The 21,934-nt window shown below is 38.9% G+C and overlaps 2 protein-coding genes across 2 annotated transcripts; one reads left to right on the plus strand and one right to left on the minus strand.

Annotated features, from left to right (window-relative positions):
- Positions 1-4,939: 4,939 nt before the first annotated feature.
- Positions 4,940-5,314, plus strand: LOC129945458 (uncharacterized). Its single transcript, XM_056055227.1, has one exon. The coding sequence runs from the start codon at positions 4,940-4,942 to the stop codon at positions 5,312-5,314; it is 375 nt and encodes a 124-aa protein (XP_055911202.1).
- Positions 5,315-10,013: 4,699 nt separating this feature from the next.
- LOC129939131 (zinc finger protein 25-like) lies at positions 10,014-12,421 on the minus strand. The gene is made up of 4 exons (XM_056047010.1): positions 12,265-12,421; positions 12,074-12,194; positions 11,602-11,995; positions 10,014-11,530 (listed from the first exon to the last, which is right to left on the minus strand). The coding sequence occupies exons 1-4, from the start codon at positions 12,299-12,301 to the stop codon at positions 10,160-10,162; spliced, it is 1,923 nt and encodes a 640-aa protein (XP_055902985.1). The 5' UTR covers positions 12,302-12,421; the 3' UTR covers positions 10,014-10,159.
- Positions 12,422-21,934: the final 9,513 nt, after the last annotated feature.

The raw sequence follows: 21,934 nt of genomic DNA on the forward strand, positions 1-21,934 counted from the left end.
TATGAAATTTTCCTTATCGTCTCAAAAACTTATAGTTAATTTTCAATTTGATTTTATTTTGTTGAGATATCATTTTTAAAATTTAGTTTAATATTAAACATCCTGTTGGAAAAAGGGTTGATTTTGTGAACTATAGTCAAAAATATAAACAGTATAGAATTACAATTACTTTTAATTGAATTACAGAGGTACATATGTACATACATACATACATTTTTTTATCTTTGAAAATAATTTTGAATTTGAACGTTTTTTTTGATACTCAAGTTTTTGAATTATATTTTTTTGTTTAATACTTTTACTATTAGGTACATTTTTTTATTTACATTTTTGAGCACACAAAGCAAATTGCATTTTCTTTGGTTTAGACTTTCAAATAGACAGTTTTTATTTTTTTTGAATTTTCCTAGTTCAACCTGCATTAGGACCATTATAGAGTTCGAGTGTCCTGTTCTGGTGAGGGTTTTCGAACTGATTAATTCATTGATCTTGAGTTTTTTTTTTCTCGGATTCAAAGAGTCAGTAGCGGAAGTTTTTTTTTTCGTATTGAAGGGGTATACTCGGTAGATTCTGGTTGAGGTATGAGCAAACAGAGAAGAAAGTCTTTCCAAGAGAAACTTCAAGAAGTCAGTTTGTATACCGAAGCTAAATTTGAGGAGTTCCATCAAAGATTTAGAAATACGATCGATCGTTTTGATCTTAATAATACGTTTAGTTTTTCTGAAGATATTAACTCAATTGTTTCTGATTTAACATCTACCATGAACAGTGAAAACGAAAATGTTGACATTGGTGGTAGGGTACAAGATACAGCCGAAGGTGAAGCCCCTGAAAGCGGTGGTACTAACCATAATGCAATTAGAGTAGATGAAACAAATGAATTGTTGGATCGCATAGAGTCATCGATAACTGGTAATCAGGTTAGGCTCATGCAGACGTTAAATGTTTTTATGAATAACGTCATAGCAAAGTTGGAGTCGATTGGTATCAATCAACAAGAAAAAAATAATTCAAGGAATATTAATCCGTTTTCGATTAACGCTGATAGAGGGCCGGAAGTTCTTAGCTCGGAGCCAAGGGAATCAATTGCACCATCGTCTTCGCTTAGCACGCCAGATAGATGTAGGCTTGATCGGTGGCGTATCAACTATGATGGGTCTGAAAATGTTTCCGAATTTTTGTTCAAAGTCAAACGTATGCAAAAATCCTCTGGTTATACAGATGAACAGATGATGGCAAATTTTCAAATTTTGCTCTCATCCGGAAGTAGGCCAAACAAATGGTTTTGGGCATATCTTAAAAGAAACCCTAATGCAAAATTTAGTGACGTCAAAACGGCAATGAACAAGGAGTTCGGTAGACTCGAAAGTGATGTCGAAATATATATGCGTTTGCTTACACGAAGGCAAGGTCCTAAGGAGTCATTCGATGATTTTTACCATGCTGTAGCGGGTCTCAACGACCGATTAATGGAACCGTTTGACGAAAAGAAGATGATAAACGTTATTCGAAACAACACTAAGGATAAACTCGGTGAAATCTTGTTGGCTGCGAATGTAAAAAGCCTTGAAGAGCTCAGAAATAAAGCGCGAGAGGCTGAGCGATTTTTAGCTAAAAGATCCTTAGTACCAAAAGTAGTACATGAAATTGCCATTGCGGAAGACCAAGAAGTTGAACCTTTCGAGGCTGAGGAAGTTGCAGCTTTTTCAGGTGCTCGAAAAGCAACTTCAACGGCAAACTATGTTTGCTGGAATTGTGACCAGAAAGGCCATGCGTATCATTTCTGTCCTTCGAGAACCAGAAATTTGTTTTGCTTTCTTTGTGGAGCAAAAGATGTGAGTACTGTGGAATGCGGTAAACACTCGGGAAACCTGTACGGGAACGAGAGGAGGAGTGGGGATCTTCGTTCCACCAGGAATGCTCCGAACCACTCCCAACAATAAAATCATTTCCATCCAACAACAATTTAAGTAAAGCTCCAGATAAAGACGTTCCAATCAAGATCTTGGAACGAAGTCACGTCGAAGATTCTGAAGTTGCATCCTATCCCATTAAAGCGTTTAATCTTCAGACATTACATGATCGCAAGATGAATTATGCCAAAGTTCGGGCTCGAATTTTTGGGCATGGCTATAATGCATCAAGCTTTCATATTCAAAAGTGTCGTCGAAGGTTTCGACAACGAAAAAAATTTCGTAAGCAAATTGTCGAAACTATAATTTCATCTAATTCAGATGGTCGGATGTATGCCGACGTAAAGCTTTACGATGAATCTGTCTTCGGGTTGTTAGATAGCGGAGCTTCAATCTCCGTTATTGGAAAAGATGGTTGGACATTGGTAAAGAAAATTGGTGCAGAAGTAACTCCATATAAAAACGCAGTGCAGACTGCGGATGGAAAATCGCATGATATCGTGGGATATTGCGAAGTTCCAACAACGTACAACGGAGTTACCAAACCAATTACTTATTATCTAATCCCCAACCTTACTCAAAAGCTTTACCTTGGGATGAACTTTTGGCGAAATTTTCATTTAATGCCTGAAATCAGTGAAATTGAAGGAAATATTGACAATGGTGACGAGGAGGTAAATTTTAAAGATGATGCCCAACTGATAGATCTTCTTCCAGAACAAAAACTTCAGTTAGATAAAGTGAAAAACCTGTTTCCCAACTTTATGGTGTTAGGCTTAGGGAAAACGAGTCTAGGATGTCATACAATCGATACGGGTAACGCTGTACCAATTAAATCTCGACATTACCCACTGTCTCCAGTTCGTCAAGAAGAGGCGTACAAGGAATTGGACCGCATGTTAGAGCTTGGAGTTATTGAAGTCAGTAATTCGCCATGGAGCTGTCCGGTCGTTTTGGTGCGAAAGCCTGGTAAAGTTCGGTTATGTCTCGACTTTCGAAAAGTTAACGCAGTCACGGTAAAGGATGCGTATCCGTTGCCTCACGTTGAAGGCTTATTGAGTCGCATAAGAGACACTCACTTTATCACGGGGATCGACTTAAAGGACGCGTACTGGCAAATACCCCTTGACGAGAAGTCTCGAGAGAAAACCGCGTTTGCAGTGCCTGGTAGGCCACTCTACCAGTTCAGAGTAATGCCTTTTGGTCTTAGTAACGCGGGTCAGACAATGTGTCGAGTTATCGACCAAGTGGTGCCCAGTCATCTCCGTGATAATGTGTTTGTTTACTTAGACGATTTGCTTGTTTGTACTGCAGACTTCAAGTCTCATATGCGCATTCTTACCGAAGTGGCTGCTTGCCTCCGTCGAGCGAACCTTACCATCAACTTAGACAAAAGCAAGTTCTGCATGCGGGAGATAAAATTCCTTGGGTATATTGTCGGCCAAGGTACTTTGAAGACTAATCCGGACAAGGTGGAGGCAATGGTCAACTTTCCGCTTCCAACAACAATTCGACAAGTGCGAAGGTTTCTCGGTCTTACCGGATGGTACCGCCGATTCATTCGAAATTACGCTGATGTCACCGCTCCACTTACGGATTGTCTTAAGAAGAAGACAAAATTTGAATTAACACCCGAAGCGGTGTTGGCTTTCAACAAGCTTAAGGATGCACTTTCCTCATCACCAGTGTTAAAACAACCTGATTTTTCGAAAGAATTTGTCATTCAGTGCGACGCGTCTTCCGATGGAGTGGGTGGTGTTCTTTTCCAGTTGGATGAGAACGATAACGAATCACCTATTGCCTATATGTCAAAAAAGTTGAACAAAGCGCAAAAAAATTACACAGTTACTGAGCAGGAATGTCTTGCAGCTGTATTAAGCGTCAGGAAGTTTAGGCCCTATGTTGATGGATTACCTTTCAAAATAATAACAGACCATTCTAGCCTAAAATGGCTGATGTCGATGAAGGAGTTATCCGGACGACTGGCTAGATGGAGCCTGGAATTACAAGGCTATGATTTTAAAATTGAACATCGAAAGGGGTCCCTCAACGTAGTGCCGGATGTCCTGTCGCGAATGGAGATGGAAGAGATTTCTGCAGAGTTAACCGTTTCAAAATCTGACTATGAAGAGCTAGATTCTTTAACAATAGGTAAAGAGATCGATCTTGATTCGGTTGAATTCGATTCGGAACAATATTCTCAGTTGAGAAAGAGCATCCTTTCCAATCAATCTGCTCTTCCTGACCTTGTTGTATCGGGAAAATATATATACAAAAGAGTAAGGTTCAGGACTGGTGATGTGGTGGAGGAGGATTCATTGTGGCGTCTTTGGTTGCCAGATGCTCTCACTTACGAATGTATTAAATCAGTCCATGAATCTAAACTCAGTTGTCATGGTGGTTTTACGAAAACTTATTGTCATTTAAAAAATAAGTACTACTGGCCAAAAATGGCTAAAGAGATAAAAGCGTTCGTGAGTGACTGCGATACTTGTAAAATGGTAAAGGCCCCAAATAAGGTTCTTCGTCCACCAATCACCAAGCAGATCGTGACGGAAAGACCAATTCAGAGGTTGTACATAGATTTTTTGGGACCTTATCCGCGTACGAAGCGAGGAAATGTATATGTTTTCGTAGTAGTTGACGCTTTCACTAAATTCGTGTTCCTCAAACCAATGACGAAAGCTACCTCGTCGAAAGTGATAGCTTTCCTCGAAAGCGATATTTTTCATACTTTCGGGACCCCTGAATATATTCATTCCGATAATGGGCGACAATTCATCTCCAGCGAGTTTAAACGGTTTTTGTCTAATTATGGTGTGCAGCACATCCGCACGGCACTATATTCTCCGCAGGCTAACATTGCCGAGCGCGTTAACAGGAGCGTTTTGAGTAAGTTGAGGGTGATGATATCTAAGGAGCAAAATGATTAGGACGATCACTTGTCAAGCATAGCTTGCGCTCTACGTTCCGATGTACATGAATCGTTGAATTGCCAACCATACTTTGCTCTATTTGGGCAAAACATGATATCTCACGGATCCTCATACCGACTTTTACGAAAACTGGATGCCTTGAACGACTCGGAAATGTTAGTCTTGCCAAATGCTGTAAAAACTGCCCTCGCGAGACAAAATATATCGAAGAATATATTCAGGGCATACGTTAAGTCAAAAAACACGTACAATACTCGTGCGAAAGCCGTCAATTATCGTGAAGGACAAGAAGTTTTTCATCGAAACTTCGCGCAGAGTAACTTTACTCAGGGCATTAGCGCCAAACTTTTGCCTACATTTGTCAAATGTCGCGTTAAAAAAGTTATAGGCAGTGCCATGTATGAACTAGAGAATTTAAATGGCAAATCCTTAGGTATATTCCATGCCAAGGATATGAGACAATGAATATAATTTTCTTAATTTTTTTTATTTTTGCCCGACTAGATAAAAGTTAAGTGGGTTCGCGTCCCACGTTTTCCTTGAATCAAATGATTCCTGGTGGGAAAAAAAAAAAAAAAACATTTTCATAATTCGTTTCACTAAGAAACATTTTTAAATCATTTAAAATGCGTTCTTCCGACGGCAAAACAATTTTTTTTTAACCTTCTATTTCCCGTCGGCAAAGCATCATTTTCAAACTTCATTTCCCGACGGCAAAACAAAAAGAAAAAGAAAACAAAAACAAAACTAACAAAATGTAACCATATGGTCATTGCATAACCAAACTCCAATTCTCATACAGAGATATGTGTATATGTGCGTATGTATATTTTTCTGTTTACATTTTATTTGACAAGACCTAATCCGATTGCTTTATTGCCAATCAATACTTGAGTTTCGTTGATGTTTACTTCCTATTTTTTTGTATGTAACGTAAATTCGTTTCAAGTCACGATTTTTTTTGGAAAATTTTTTTTTCGATCTCTGTTTTTATTCGATAGGTCGTGGGTTCCTTTGCATGTTCCTTGTGGGCGATACACTTGCAAAATGCAAAGCCCTGTTACCTACAAGCTCATTTTCAAAATAACCGAAACCGGGTATCCCTAAAGTATGCAACAAAAAGAAGGCAACACTTAATAGCTGGTAGCAATCGTTGCAGATACGGAGGCGGTAAAGTGGAAATGTTGGTTAGGAAGCTTAGGTTGAGTAGATTTTCTAAGAAGCAACATTTCCACTTTACAAAAAGAGACCAATCCGCGCTGATTCAGAAGCGTGAGATAAAAACTGGGATTCGTGTGTTGGTGAAGTGGAGAACCATCAACGGGATAGGAGCTTTTCTCTATTATATGAAAACGGGTAGTCCGCAGGTTGGCTAGGAAGCCTAGACCTTTTTCAATTTTAAAAGCCGAAGAGAAACATCAGAAACATAAAGAGCAGTCTTATATGACAAAAAATAAAGTTGTTACCAATATTAGTGTCATATTCTAATTATTTTAACTAATAAACGTTAAAGTTTTTTTTTACGTGAATTTGGTTTCTTTATTTAAAAAAAAAAAAATTACTTTGGTGTGCAAGAAATTGAAAAGGAATTAATTATCCACCCATCAAGCTCCCGAAAGGTATCCTGAAGGATAAAACACCTATAAATGTTCAATGACAAAAAAATCAACAGGATTGCGTGGCCAGATTCAAACTCAGCATTCAGCACACCCAAGCTATAGAAGCCCGGTAGCCTAGAGTGTCTAGGCGCCGACAAAAACCCCACCGTTTAACATAAGGCAGTTCGAAGCCGATCAATTATACATATAGTTTTTTTAAAGTTAAACTATTTTTGTTTGAGAATTTAACAATTTTTCTTTTCAATTAAATTTGTGGTAAAAACATCAATAATCAATTACGAAAATATTTTGATTTGATACGTTCCGCGAAACGTAATATAAAATTAGTTTACTTAGTTTGTTTGAAGTTAGTTAAAGTGAACAATTTATATACGCATATATATCTACCATCATTACAATTCGTCGACCCAGCCTTCCAGCAGCAGTGGCCACTACAGCAGAAGAACGGGGTAAGTCGATTATGTTTCCTTTTTTACATACTATATACGAATTAAAATAAAAAAAAAAAAGAAGATATACGTTCGTATATATATAACTTCAAACAAAGGGGGGGTTCCGCATAAAGGGGAGTTGAAATAGAGTTTAAAAGAACAAGAAGTAAAAGAGATCTTGAAGATCCAATTTTTCTAATAAAATCGAAGACGATTCTTATCGAATCAAGGATAGATTTTGTTTGATTGGCGTATGATTGCCACTTTATTTATTTTGTTATGTACAATTAAATACAAGATTTAAAGTATTAAATTAATTTTTGTGTAAATTAAAAATTTAAATTTTGCTACATGCATATAAACATATATATATACAGTTTATAGCCTTTTAAAATTTAATTATCTAAATAAAATAATTTGTTATTTAAAAAGAAAAGCGATGGAATTTTTATGAAGCCTTAAATCATGAAGATGATGGCTTAAATTTTTTCTAAAGGGATGAGAGAGTAAGGGGAAAATGGGGAAGAAGTGATAAGGAAAGGAAGCCGAGGAATGGGGTTGTTCTTAGCGAGGAAGACAACCAGGTAGGGAGGGTTATGATAAATATCTCGCGCATCACTACCACCGGGATGCTAGACTGGCATTATTTTTGTGATGAGTCCTGGGTCGAAGAACCTTCAAAACCGCTGAGCTACGGGTTCAATTAAGCCAGTCACGACCCCAAACAGGCAAAGCGGCTCGTTACAAAACTTTATAATAAAAACAAAATATCATGACCAAAAATATTGTATATGTGTTTTATTACGTTTACTTTTGCAACCACAAAATGAATAATCCTGATTATTTATAGCAATTTCTGAATTTAATATAAATAAATTAGTTGGAGTAATAGTTCGTTGAGAACTAGAGTTAGGACTTAGTGACTTACATCGCTCAACCATTCCAGTGTGCGAATACTGTTGTTAGGGACGGAGGGGTACCACAGTTTTAAGCCGAATCCGAACGGCTATGATTTGAGAAAGAACTTTTCATGACAAGAATTACTCTAGGAGAATTTATCAAATCCTCGCAAGAGGCAGTACTCGTGAAAAAAAAAATAGATAGCCACGGGAAGGGGTAGAAACCAAGAGTTTTGGCATGGCAGTCGATAGTTAGTACTATAGTTTTGTATACACTTTTAATGGATGGGCGTTATGCAGAACTTTCCAAAGTTTTGGAGTGGCCTTGAATGTTTGGAAATGTTGAGGTAGGTAAGGTATTCCATCTTCGTGTATTGCGACTAAAAATAAATTCTATGCTCTATTACTAGAGTTCCGTTTATAACAACGAAAATAGCAATTAAACATGAGCTATAAGGCCTTGTGACGATGGAGATGCAAATGTTTCGTGTAGAAAACGGTTATAAGAGCTCTCTTTTGAATTCTTTTCAAGAGATCCAAGTGAGTTATTGGAACTATACAAATATAGCATTTGTACTTAAGTTTCGGTCGAATAACAAATTTATAAATTATAGCCAAATCAGTTTTGACGACTTTAAATATGTATGTGCTCACTCTACAAGTGACTTCTCCATCTAGGTCGCTCCCTAGCTAGATGTCTCCAGTTTCACGCTCCAAGTTGGGTGAGATCACTTTCCACTTGTGCGCGCCAGCTGATCCTTGGTCTTCTTCAACTGCGCTATCCTGTGGGTGTGGATTCGAAGCATTCGTTTCCATGCGCTTTACGTGATCCAGCCTTCTTTGTGGTTGGAATTTTACCCTTCTGGCTAAGTCTACGTCGCTGTTCAGCCCTTACAGCTCGTCGTTCCATCTTCTCCTCCACTCGCCTTCGATTCATACGGCACCGTAGATCACATGAAGAACTTTTCTCTAGAACCGACCCAAGGTGCTTTCATTCTCTTTTGTCATAGTCCATGCTTCTGTACCGTATAACAGGACGGGGATGATAAGGGTCTTATATAGCGACACTTTGGTCCCTCGAGAGATGACTACCATTCAATTGCTTTCTTAGCCCAAAGAAACAGCGGGTTGCAAGAGTTATTCTGTGTTTGATCTCAGCGCTGGTGTTGTTTTCTGCGTTTACAGAGTAGCCTAGGTAGACGAAGTCCTTGACTACCTCTAAGTTACGTTTGTCGATGGTGACGTTTTGACCAAGACGTGGGTGTTGTATGTCCTTTCTTGATGACAGCATGTACTTTGTTTTACCCTCATTAGCCGTTAAACCAATTTTTGTCGCCTCTGCCTCAATACTCACAAAATCCCCATTGACATCACGCTGAGTTCTTCCGATAATGTCACCAGCACATGCTAGTAATTGAACAGAATTTTGAAAAATAATGCCTCTCTTGTTGACGTGTGAGCTCTGCACTATTCTTTGAAGTACGATGTTAAAAAAATCGTATGACAGCGCATCACCTTGTCTTAAGACTTTTTTGATATCAAAAGGTTCTATTAAGGCCTTGAAATCGATGAAAAGATGGTGGGTGTCGATTTGGTGTTCTTGGTTTTTTTAAAGGATCTGTCGCAATGTGAATATTTGGTCGATTGTGGACTTTCCTGGTCAAAAAACCACACTGATAATGACCTGTCAGGTTTTTGACGATGGACTTTAGACCAAAAATACTCCATTAAAAATAGTATTTTTGCTTTAGACGTTCACATATGTTGACGATGTTAAGTAGACTGATTCCTCTATAGTTGGTGCAGTTTAGAGGGTCTCCTTTTTTCGTAATGCACATACTTAGAACAAATAGTTGCAATGGCGGGGGGGGGGTGTAATTCTTTTGCTCTCCACTAGAAAAGAGACCTGTAGAATAGGATATATGGAAAAGTTTACGCAGTGGTTTTGCCAGAGTTGAAGAACACATCTTAAAAACAATAGGAGATATATTTCCCGGCTCACCGGATTTGTGAACATCAAGATCTATAGGAACTCTAGCTACTAGTTGGAAAAATTTGTGTCCATATAATTGCTTACGCTCTCAAATACTAGGAAAAGGGAGCAATATAATATAACTTTGAGAAAAGAATTAAGTTTGCAACCATATCTACCTCCTTATAGGTTATTTATTCCTTAAGAGCCAATGGGTTATACTTGCATGTGAGATTCTCAATATAAAATGAATTAAGCTTTTATTAAAATCCTTAATAACATACAATTAAATTTACCTTAAATTGAATTAACAAAATGTAATGTAAAATGTAATGTCAAATAATTTTATCATTAGACATTAAAAATTATTAAAATATTAACTCATTGGTTTACCAGTCGTATCCACCCTCATAATCCTCATCATCATCATCATCAAATTTATTATCAAACGGCGAGAATGGAGGCATTACATTATTATCAATGTCTTTAGTTTCTTCCTTAACTAATTCTTGATCGATTGTACTTGTTGACTTTTGCAAAACACTTTGAATAATTTCATTAACAGGTACTTTAATTTTTGTCGTCCGCCATTCTTCTTCATCGATTTCCAATGGATCTTCACTTCCTGTCTTCTTTTCCACATCAGGTACTTGATCATGTGGGGACGTAGAAGAAGGATTTCCCACCACAACAACAGGTTCCTTTATCACTATAACCCTCTTAGGTTCATTCGTGTGTCCAGTTTCGGAGAAATGCAAATCTAATTCATCTCTTGTAGGAAAAGATTCATTACACACCATACATCTGGACGACCTGTCCCCACCAGCATGGGTTCTCAAGTGTAAAGTTAAGGCACTAGGTTTCGGAAATTTCTTGTCACACGACGTACATGGATATGGACCGCTATGAACTTTCATGTGTTTCGAAAGCACAGCTGATCTAGCGAAGGCTTTATTGCAAATTGTGCACACAAAATTCTTCTCGCCCGTGTGTGTGATCTTGTGAGAGTTGAGATCTGTAGATTTGGGAAATCCTTTCCCACACACATCGCATTTGTAGGGTTTCTCACCTGTATGACGACGCATATGAACCACATAATTGGATTTACTGCTAAAGCTTCGTCCGCAGTAAGAGCAGAGAATTTTTTTCGACTCTGCATTTCGGGTGCCCTCTTCAGTGTGTGTTTTCATATGAGATCGCATATTGTCCTTTCTATTGAAACGTCTATCACAAACAGAACACTCAAACTTCATCTCATCGGGAAGATGCACAGCACTGTGCCGATTCAGATGCTCCTGGCGTGTAAATGTTTTCTTACAAATTTTACAACTATACGACTTTGGGACTTCATTGACTTTCTGTAGTTTTCTTTGTTCCCTGGCCTCGGCTAGATTTGCATAATATTCCAAATTAACTTTAAGTAGAAATTTCATAAAGCGCTCGGTGCATGGAACTGGCTTTTCATCGCTTTCACATTGAGTTTTTAAATGATGAATAAGAAGATTCATGCAAAAGAACTTTTTCAAACAATAGTCGCATTCGACGACTAAGTCGTTTTTAGTATGAGCGGTTTTTTGATGAAACAATGCTTTGTATCTCCGGTCAAAGTTCTTTTTACACATCTCACAACGATAGTTATTGCGAGGTATCATACCATCACCCGCTCCATCAGAATCTGTTTCCGAATCACTGATATGTAGCTCAACAGCTGCTTCATTGAGAATGCAATAGAACTGGGAATAACGTTTAGCTTGGATTTCCTTTATTGAAAATTAAAAGAAATTAAATGTTATTGTTTTCTTTTCCAAATTTGAATTTAATAGAAACTTACCTGGATAACAAATTTTTGGATTGTCTTTGAATCAATATTCCTCTTATGTGGATTCAGGACATTAAATATTTCTGAATTTTCGAAAGTTTTTAAGTCATACGAGTCTTCTTCTAAGTGCGTAGCCATGTGACTCCTCAGATTATAGATTTTACTTAATCTACAACTGCAAATGAAGCACTCAATAGACTTTGATCCATTTGGTATGCATTCATCTTCTTCAATATCAGATTTTGGATCTAAATCCGAAGCGTTCTGGGGCTGATTATCATCACAAGGTATCACTTCTTTCGAATGGGTTGTATCATTGTCAAGAGCTTTACAAGATGCAGATGATGACTTGGTTGTTTGTTGTTTATTGAGTTTTGATTTGATTAATTTTGTGGATTTTTTGACACTGCAATTTACGAATTTTATTCACGGAAAATAAAAAAAAGTTAGATTTTAGGGAAAGATGAATGAATTTGTTTCCCACCGTAGTCTAAGACAATTTCTGCGATAAGTTCCATTGCGAGTTCTAGTCATTGTTTCTTCCTCTGGTAACTCGTCCTCAGAGCTTTGTGAAGATGTCTCCATAACATCGGATTTCATCGGAACTTCAAATTTGTATCATTATTTATGTTTATTAAAAATGCGAATGGTTTATTAAAATTATATTCAATTTACCATCATTTTGGACGCGGTTTTTCCTGATTTTTCCCATTGTAACTCTAAATCTGATATTTAAAATTATATTTCTAATAAAATATTGTTAAATTAAATAAACAAACAATTAAAATTAACACTTTAATATTTGTTTCTATTCATACTCAATACAATTTTTTTTTAAATGTTAAAAATATTTTGAAGTTATCTGATCATCTGTCATTTTTATGAAGAGCTTCAAGAAATGGGTGTGTTCCAAGGACAATTTTTTTGGAAGCGTTCAACATAACTGAAGCAGAATAAATTGTATAAAATAAAATTTTAAATTAAACTAATTTTAACTTATTAAAGTCGACAATGTCCAATTACTGGCTTATGCTGATGACATTGACATAATTCGAAGAACTCAGCGTGATGTCAATGGGGCTTTTGTGAGGCAGAGGCCGCAAAAATGGGTTCAACGGTTAATGAGGGCAAAACAACGTACATGCTGTCGTCAAGACATACAACAACGACGTCTTGGTCAAAACGTCACCATCGACAGACGTAGTTTGAGTTAGTCAAGGACTTCGTTTACCTAGGCTCCGCTGTAAATGCAGAAAACAACAAACGCAGAATTACTCTTGCTAACCGCTGTTTCTTTGGACTAAGAAAGCAATTGAGTGGTAAAGTCCTCTCTCAAGGGACCAAAGTGTTGCTATATAAGACCCTTATCATCCCCGTCCTGCTATACGTTGCAGAAGCATGGGCTATAACAAAAGCGGATGAAAGCACCTTGGGTCGCTTCGAGAGAAAAGTTCTTCGTGTGATCTACGCTCCCGTATGCATCGAAGGGCAGTGGAGGAGAAGATGGAACGACGAGCTATACGGGCTGTACAGCGACGTAGACTTAGCCAGAAGGGTAAAGTCCAACGACTAAGATAGCTGGGTAATGTAGAGCGCATGGAAACCAATGCTCCGGCCCGGAAAGTCTTCGAATCCACACCCACAGGACAGCGCAGTGGAGACATTTAGCTAGTGACCGAGCTAGATGGAGAAGTTTGTTGGGTGAGGCCCTAATTCACACAGGACTGTAGCGCCACCTCAAGTAAGTAAGTAAAATCGACAATTTTTAAGAGGATATGTTAAGAAAATTTCAGAAATAATTTAAATTTTTTTTATTTCAGAAATAATTTAAATTCAATTTATTTTCATGTTTTTCAATTTGTAAATAGAATCTAAGGTAAATAAGCACTCAAAGAAAGGGGTTCGTCAGTAGACTACGTGTAAATCATCGTGTGGAACAGATGGCGCTATATTTGTTGACATGTGGCGACACTGTAACGATGGTGGCACCTCTACCTGTTAATAAAGAAGTTAAAATAGAAGATTCCAGAACAGAACAATTTTTGATTCTAAGTGTATAAAAACAAACTGCCAACAGTGAGCAGATACAATTTGAATTCTTTTTAATATTCTTCTTTTTATTCTCTTTGAGTTCGGACTGGTTTCTTCTTATGTCCCACCGCACATTTACTTAAACTTAAATTTAATATAATAATAACTTAGACATTTAATTACTATTGTTATTCTATTTAATAAAATTGTTGAATTAAATATCAGTGTTTGCTTTACTCACTTGTTTTTGTGGTGAAAGTTGATTTCGTTTAGTTGGTGTCAATGACAGACACCACATTGGTGACCCCGACGTGATTTGACTGAGTTCCAACCATCACAAAAACAGTAACCATCAACCAACCATCACAACAATAACAGCAAACACAACAATACAAAAATAACCAGAACATGTAAGTCATTTTGTCTTAACTATATTTTAAAATGATTGCCCGAACGCCAACAAAAGATTTGGAGTCAGAAGGAACGGCTGAAGAAGACAAGACCCCAGCCGGTGAAAACTTAAATCAAAGCCTACTTGACTTAGACAGCGATCCATTACTTAACAACTTCAATCACGCATCTTCTGGTAGTGGTCCTTTACATCCTCCGTTGTCTGGTGCTACATATAACGGATCCCGTCAAAACTCCGACCCTAAATCATTAATACCGCCTGGTGCAATGTTTATGCCTCAGTACCACAACCACGTGCAGCAATTTTCGCCGGAGACCCCAGACCTCTGGTTCGCCATATCAGAAGCTGACTTCACGGCAAACAGAATAAGCAGCGACGCTCAAAAATATAATCAGCTCCTTAAAGCCCTACCACTGCATATCGCCAGCCAGCTGATTGATATTGTAAACAACACTCCAGCACACGACAAATACAAGACACTTAAAACTGCAATCCTCGAGCGTTTCTCTGAATCACGCCAAAAACAAATTCAAAAGCTACTCCGAGAGAAGGTCCTCGGCAACAAAAAACCTTCTCAGCTTCTCAGAGAAATGCGAGAGTTGGCAAAAAATGCAGTGAGTGACGAAGTGCTACATCAGCTTTGGACAGAACGGCTGCCGGAAAAAATTCGTCCTCTGCTCGTCATCTCAGACAATTTAAGTGACCTTAAAGCCCTAGCGGAGACTGCTGATCGCATCATGGATGCATTGGGTGGTGCTTCGATCATGGCTGTAAGTTCAAGAGACATCATGCCTTCGCCAACAACACGAACATCAAGTTCACATGATGTCCTTCGACTGGAACGACAAATTCAAGACCTAACCATCACTGTCAAATCGTTCCAGAACGAACTTCAAGGTTTACACCTGGCGCATCAACAGACCCAAAACCAGCTACTGGAGATGCAACTTCGACACCAACAGCCATCGTCCAGTGGAGCGCTGCCACAACGACAAAACACGCAGCAAGGTCAGTACGCACAGAGAAGTCGTTCGAGAGGCAGGTCCGTTACACCCAACCGCAATGGTATTTGCTACTACCACAACAGGTGGGGTCATGAGGCTCGACAATGTACTCAAAAAAAAAAATCAAATGGGGTGGCGCAACAGTCCGTTGTGAACCAGGGCCTAGTGACTTACAACTCTCAACCATTCCTGTGTGCGAGTAATGTTGTCAGGAATGGAGGGGACCTACAATTTTATGCCGAATCCGAACGGCTAGTTTGAGAAAGCACTTTTTCATGACAAGAATTACTCTTGAAGGAATTGTCAGTTCCTCGCAAGAGGCAGTACCCGCGAAAATTAATTTTTTTTTTTTTTTTTTTTTTTTTTTAAATTAAGGTGGCACAGGCAGGGATTGAACCCAAGACCCCTTGCATGACATGTACTCAACCATGTAAATATACCCCTAGTTCATCCAAGCAGGAAAACTAGAAATGCTGTCACTAATTGGAGCAGTTGGTGACAGCATAGCTACTTCACCTTTGCACGAAATCCGTCTACATATCCACGACCACTCAACCCAACGAAAATTCCTCATCGACTCAGGCTCAGTGGTATCTATTATTCCATCCAACTTTCTCAACAATAGACCGGAACAAGAACAGCTCACCCTCTATGCAGCGAATTCAACCCCTATAACCACTTACGGCTGCAAAACACTAAAACTAGACCTTAACCTCAGAAGAAGCTTTTCTTGGCCGTTCATAATTGCGGACATACCAACTGCAATTATTGGCGCCGACTTCTTGAGCCACTTCAACCTGCTCGTCGATCTCAAGAACCAACGGCTGATCGACCCACTCACTTCGTTCTCAACCAGAGGTGAAACACTTGAGACGGCAACTTACAATGTTTCAACGATCGACGGATCACTTCCCGAACAATACGCCAAGCTCCTCAAGGAATACGTTTCCATCACCAAACCGATCAATAGCCCAAACCTCACCAATGTACAGTACGCTCATCGCATTATAACAACAGGTCCTCCAGTATCTTCACGTGCTTACAAACTTGCAGGAGAAAAAGCAGCAGCCGCAAAGACACAAATCTCCGAGATGCTGGAAGAAGGCATCATTAGACCATCAAGAAGTCCTTACGCGAGTCCTATCCATCTCACCAGAAAGAAAAACAATGATTGGCGACTCTGCGGGGACTACAGACAGCTTAACACTACCACCGAAGCCGATAAGTATGCGCCTCCACTTGTGCAAGACCTCTTCCTTCGCCTCCATGGAAACCACGTCTTCACAAAACTGGATCTGAACAGAGCTTACCATCAAGTTCCTATGCATCCAGAAGACATCCACAAAACGGCAATCATCACACCATGTGGTCTTTATGAATATCTGGTGATGCCATTCGGTCTCAGAAACGCAACTCAAACGTTTCAAAGATTCATGGACTCCATATTCCGTGACCTCGATTTCGTCTTTGTCTACATTGACGATATACTCGTAATGTCCAAAGACGAAAACCAACACATCGACCACCTCCGGACAGTCTTTGAACGTTTGAAAGCCTTCTCACTGAGCATCAACATCAAAAAGTGCATGTTTGGTCAAACTGAAATCAACTTCCTGAGCTATAACATCAACGCTCAGGGATATGCACCATCAAGCGATCGAGTAGATGCAATATTGAAATTCAAAAAACCCGAGACAATACAAGAACTTAGACGATTCCTTGGAGTGACAAACTACTACCGACGTTGTATTCATAATGCTGCACAATCACAACTTCCGCTCAATGCATACCTCCAACGTTCAATAAAAAACGGCAAAACAAAGATTCAATGGACTGAGGAGGCAACAAAGGCCTTCGAAGAATGCAAAGAGAAGATAGCAAATGTCACACTCCTCGCTCATCCTACAACAAATTCTGCTTTGACACTCACCACCGATGCATCATCTTCTGCTATTGGGGCCAAACTTGAGCAGCAGAATGGAAACACCTGGGAGCCGCTTGGATTCTTCTCCAGAAAACTCAGCCCCTGTGAGCAGAAGTATTGCACATATGACCGTGAGCTGCTAGCCATCTTTGCCGCAATACAATTTTTCCACCACATGTTGGAGTGTCGCACCTTTAAAATCAGAACAGACCACAAACCTCTGATTTATGCTTTCAAACAGAAGCTTGAGAAAGCACCTGAGCGCAGAATCCGACAACTTGACTACATCTCACAATTTACAACGGACATAGTCTACGTAAAGGGTGAAGACAACGTAGTTGCAGACGCTTTGTCTCGGATCAACACTATCAACATGCCAACAATACTATCTCCAGAAACAATTAGAGACGAACAACGCAACGACGAACATCTTCGTGATCTAGTTACAAGTGCATCAACTCTACATCTACATGAACTGCAAACAGAACCAGACGTCAAAATATACTGCGACATTTCTACTGGCATAGTCAGACCATACATCCCTCTGTCACTTCGAAGAACAGCGTTCGAAATCATCCACAACAACGCCCATCCCAGTGGAAGAACAACATCACGTTTGCTGAGAGAAAAATTTATTTGGCCTGGAATTCGAAAAGATGCTTTACAATGGTCTCGAGAATGCATAGCATGTCAGAGATCTAAAGTACATCGTCACAACAAAATTCAACCTGACCACATCGTTGTTCCAGACTCCAGATTCAACCATCTTCACATCGACATAATTTTTCTCCCAATGGTCCAAGAGTTCCAGTACTGCCTCACCATGATAGACCGTTTTTCGAGGTGGCCAGTAGCAGTTCCCATCAAGGACATGACCGCAGATACTGTCGCAACAAATTTATTCACCCACTGGATTGCTCACTTTGGTTCTCCTGTAACTATAACAACGGATCAAGGATCACAGTTCGAGTCAGCGCTCTTTCACGCTCTTACCAATCTCGTTGGAAGCAAGAAAACCCGAACAACACCATACCATCCACAATCCAACGGAATGGTCGAGCGAATGCACAGAACATTGAAGGCAGCTTTAATGTGCTCACCAAAACCTTGGATCGACATACTGCCAACAGTCTTACTTGGTTTGAGGACATCATTCAAGGAAGACATTCAATCCACTCCAGCAGAAATGCTATATGGAACGTGTTTGAGGATACCTGGTGAATTCTTCGTGTCATCGGATCTACTACCAGACTCGTCAACATTCATAATAAAACACCCCGAGTATATGAGTGGAATTCGACCAACTCCGACAGCTCATCACACCAAATCAAGAATGTTCATCTTGAAAGATCTTAACACCTGTTCACATGTTTGGTTGCGGTGCGATCATGTCAAAGCGCCACTTGAACCACCGTACCAAGGTCCTTACAAGATCCTCGAGCGAACTTCGGACAGAATCTATAAGATACTTGTTAATAATCAAGAAAAACATGTATCTATAGACCGACTTAAACCTTGCTACATAAGCAAAACCGACAGCGAATACACTGAAGACTCACCTGCATACAGTCAACAATCAACAAACCAACGAATCCAGCCACATCTTTGGGGTTCCACCATGGATCCACCACAACGTACCTACCACCAGAAAAGAACCGTGACATTTCATCATCCAGCTGAAAAGACACTCGAGGGGGAGTGACTGTGGCGACACTGTAACGATGGTGGCACCTCTACCTGTTAATAAAGAAGTTAAAATAGAAGATTCCAGAACAGAACAATTTTTGATTCTAAGTGTATAAAAACAAACTGCCAACAGTGAGCAGATACAATTTGAATTCTTTTTAATATTCTTCTTTTTATTCTCTTTGAGTTCGGGCTGGTTTCTTCTTATGTCCCACCGCACATTTACTTAAACTTAAATTTAATATAATAATAACTTAGACATTTAATTACTATTGTTATTCTATTTAATAAAATTGTTGAATTAAATATCAGTGTTTGCTTTACTCACTTGTTTTTGTGGTGAAAGTTGATTTCGTTAAGTTGGTGTCAATGACAGACACCACAGACATTAAGTTTTTGCAAAATAACAAGAAAATGTTACAGTTTATGGCAATTTTCGTAAAATTAAACAACTTTGTCAAGTCGAATCATCATACAAAACTATGTATTTATTTAGTTTAACAATTAATTATAAAAAAGATTACAACGACGCACAAGAAGATAATTTAAAGATCGATTTTACGCTAAGCAATGCCTGTGGCATGATGATTAGTGCGTTGCACTGATGGAGACGTTTCGGGTGTTCGAGTGGCAGTGGTTACGATGCTGTACCGGCTTATATCGAACAGCCGAATCTTCTTTTGTGCATTACTATTCCAACGAGGTCCTATGCAACGGGGCTCGAATCAACAGAATTGACAAAGTTTGTGATAAATCTCGTTCGAGGTGACATTGCAAGAACTATGTCTTCAACCAGCAATTTAGTTGCCCGTTTTATCCAAACGACGAGTATTTTGAAAGTGCACGCTTGAGCGGTTTCATTCCATCATAAGCATTCCCCTTTTAGACATATGTGGTGTGATACAGGATAGATTGGCAGTTCCTCAACTCTACCACGTGGGACGAAGAACCGTGGACAGGCGACTTTTGTACGTTGGGACGTCATGGCACAAGGCAGAGTAAAACTTTCTTCGATTCAGTGGGGCTGTTGCTAAACGGAACCGAACTGATAGCGTTTTGGTGGCTTCAATCGGCACTCAGTCGGTAGTCTGGATGGGGTTTTAAGCCTTATCCGGCTTACATAAATGTTTTATAGTTTTAGGGTTTATTTTTAAGTAGAATAGACATGGTGGCACAAAAAGATAATTACAAAAAAATATATACAAAAATAATAAAAACAAAACATGGAATAATAAAAAAAACAGGACAACAAAATATGAAACACAAAAAACGTTAGATTTGCTGCTGTGGTTATTCTAGTTTTTAGTAGTTTATAGGTAGAATAGGTATTTTAAGTTAGTTTTAAATTTTATATTAAGGGCCTAATTTTAAGTAGTTTTAAAATAAAATTAAAAAAGTTTTTTCTCAAATTTTCTAATAAATAGAATTGAATTGAAGTAAAATAGATCTAAACTCTAGTTTAACTTTGAGTGCCCGTATGGGACCATTAAGTTAGTTGCAATTTATGGTTATTTAGGCTGGTTTTATGAATTTTTGTCTAGCTTTTAGACGGATTTAAAAAAAATTACTAAAACAAAAGTGCGTTGGACTGTCATGCCAAAGGCCTTGGGTTCCTACTGCTTATGACATTTAAGTTTTTTTCACGGGTACTGAATAGGGAAATTGACAAATTCCATAAAAGTAATTCTTCTTATGAAAAGTTCTTTTTCGAATTTGCCATCCAGATTCAGCTTAGAGTTGTAGAACCCATTATTCCTGACAACAGTACTTGCACTCAGTAATTGTTGAGAGTTGTAATTCGACTAGGCCCTAGTTCTCACTGTTGCACAACCCAATTCATTTATTTTATTTTAGTATTGAATTTTGGATTTGAGGCTATCGCAATTGTGCTGCTTTATAGCAAAAGATTTGCAATTAAGGTTCCTGTTGTCCAAGAAAATTGACAAGGCCATTCCACCATAGTGGCTCTTGCAAAGTGGCTAAGAGCGCCATATATTCTACTTCGCAGAGAGATAGTGTTACCGTGTGCTGCTTCTTGAAATTCCAAGATATGGCTCCTCTTTGGCAATAAAAACAAATCCAGTGGTAGATCTGAGATCATCTACGTACGTTGGCTGCCCAATCAGCATCACTATAACCAATTATATTGTTGTTGGAATTGAATCGGCTGAGCATATTCACAGTGCAGCATAAATCGGGTCGCGAGCAGTGTGCTAATTACATGAGGCAACCAATTGCCTCTCGGTACGGAACATTTTTTATGAATTGGATATCTTTCGTATCAGATGTACTTGACTGATACCTTTACACTGTAATTCATTGGTGTCATCCTTGGTTTGGCCTTTTCAATTCCAAAATTTTGGAGAATATTTTCGATATAAAGCTCTTGGTCGATTACAATTAAATTGTCGGACATTGTTATGGGCATTCCAAGCATTAGGTTTGCTGTTCAAAGTTATTTCATTTTGAAGTGATTATGGAGCCTCACTTTAATATGCCCTAGCCATTCGTTGTCATTTGAAAGCAAGAGATCATCGGCGTAAACGGCTACGATGAGTATATTTTGGTTTTCCAATTTAACATAGATGCCCGGATCGTGCTTTAATCTTTACAATCCAAATGATTTAAGCGTTTTGTTCAGCTCATGATTCCAGACCCAGATGGACTGCTTCAGGTCTAGATAGTGCCACTTCCGGTGTAGTAGAACTATCTTTGATGGCGTTTTATATAACGATGCGGTTAAAATTCTTAAAAAACCTTGGATCGGTTTATTAGCTTGATATATTGATCTTAATAATTTTTTACCTTGAATAGTAAGACGTACACATAGATAGAGAATGGAGGAGAAGATTTAACTACGAGCTGTACGGGCTGTACAGTGACACTGACCTAGTTAGCAGAATTAAAGTCCAACGGCTTAGATGGCTGGGTCATGTAGAGCGAATGGACATCAACGCTTCAGCACGGAAAGTCTACGAATCTAATCCCGTGGAACGGCGCATTAGAGGAAGACCGTGACTCAGGACCTCAACCAACTTGACGTGCGAAACAGGAGACATCTAGCTAGGCACCGAGCTGGCTGGAGACGCATGTTGGTTGAGGTCCAGGTCCGACCCGGACTGTAGCGCCACCTTAAGTAAGTAAGTAAGGTAAGGAGGGAGTATTGTCGTTTTCTACTTAATAATCGTTATACTTACCTGGGGGCTTGCGCTCCCTTTCGCTGCTGCTCCTCAACAGCTGCAGTTCCAGTTGTTCAACAGACAAAAAGAATGGCGGATAAATCTGGAA

This window comes from Eupeodes corollae, chromosome 1, assembly GCF_945859685.1.
Source record: "Eupeodes corollae chromosome 1, idEupCoro1.1, whole genome shotgun sequence".
In the NCBI taxonomy this organism is placed as follows: Eukaryota; Metazoa; Arthropoda; class Insecta; order Diptera; family Syrphidae; genus Eupeodes; species Eupeodes corollae.

Excerpts from the sequence above, each read along its gene's own strand:
- LOC129945458 (XM_056055227.1), top strand. The coding sequence starts at position 4,940 with ATGATATCTCACGGATCCTCATACCGACTTTTACGAAAACTGGATGCC.
- LOC129939131 (XM_056047010.1), bottom strand. The coding sequence starts at position 12,301 with ATGGGAAAAATCAGGAAAAACCGCGTCCAAAATGATG. Across the intron at positions 12,195-12,264 it reads AAACCGCGTCCAAAATGATG|TTCCGATGAAATCCGATGTT; the intron begins GTAAATTGAATA and ends ACAAATTTGAAG. Across the intron at positions 11,531-11,601 it reads TCCAAAAATTTGTTATCCAG|GAAATCCAAGCTAAACGTTA; the intron begins GTAAGTTTCTAT and ends TTTTCAATAAAG.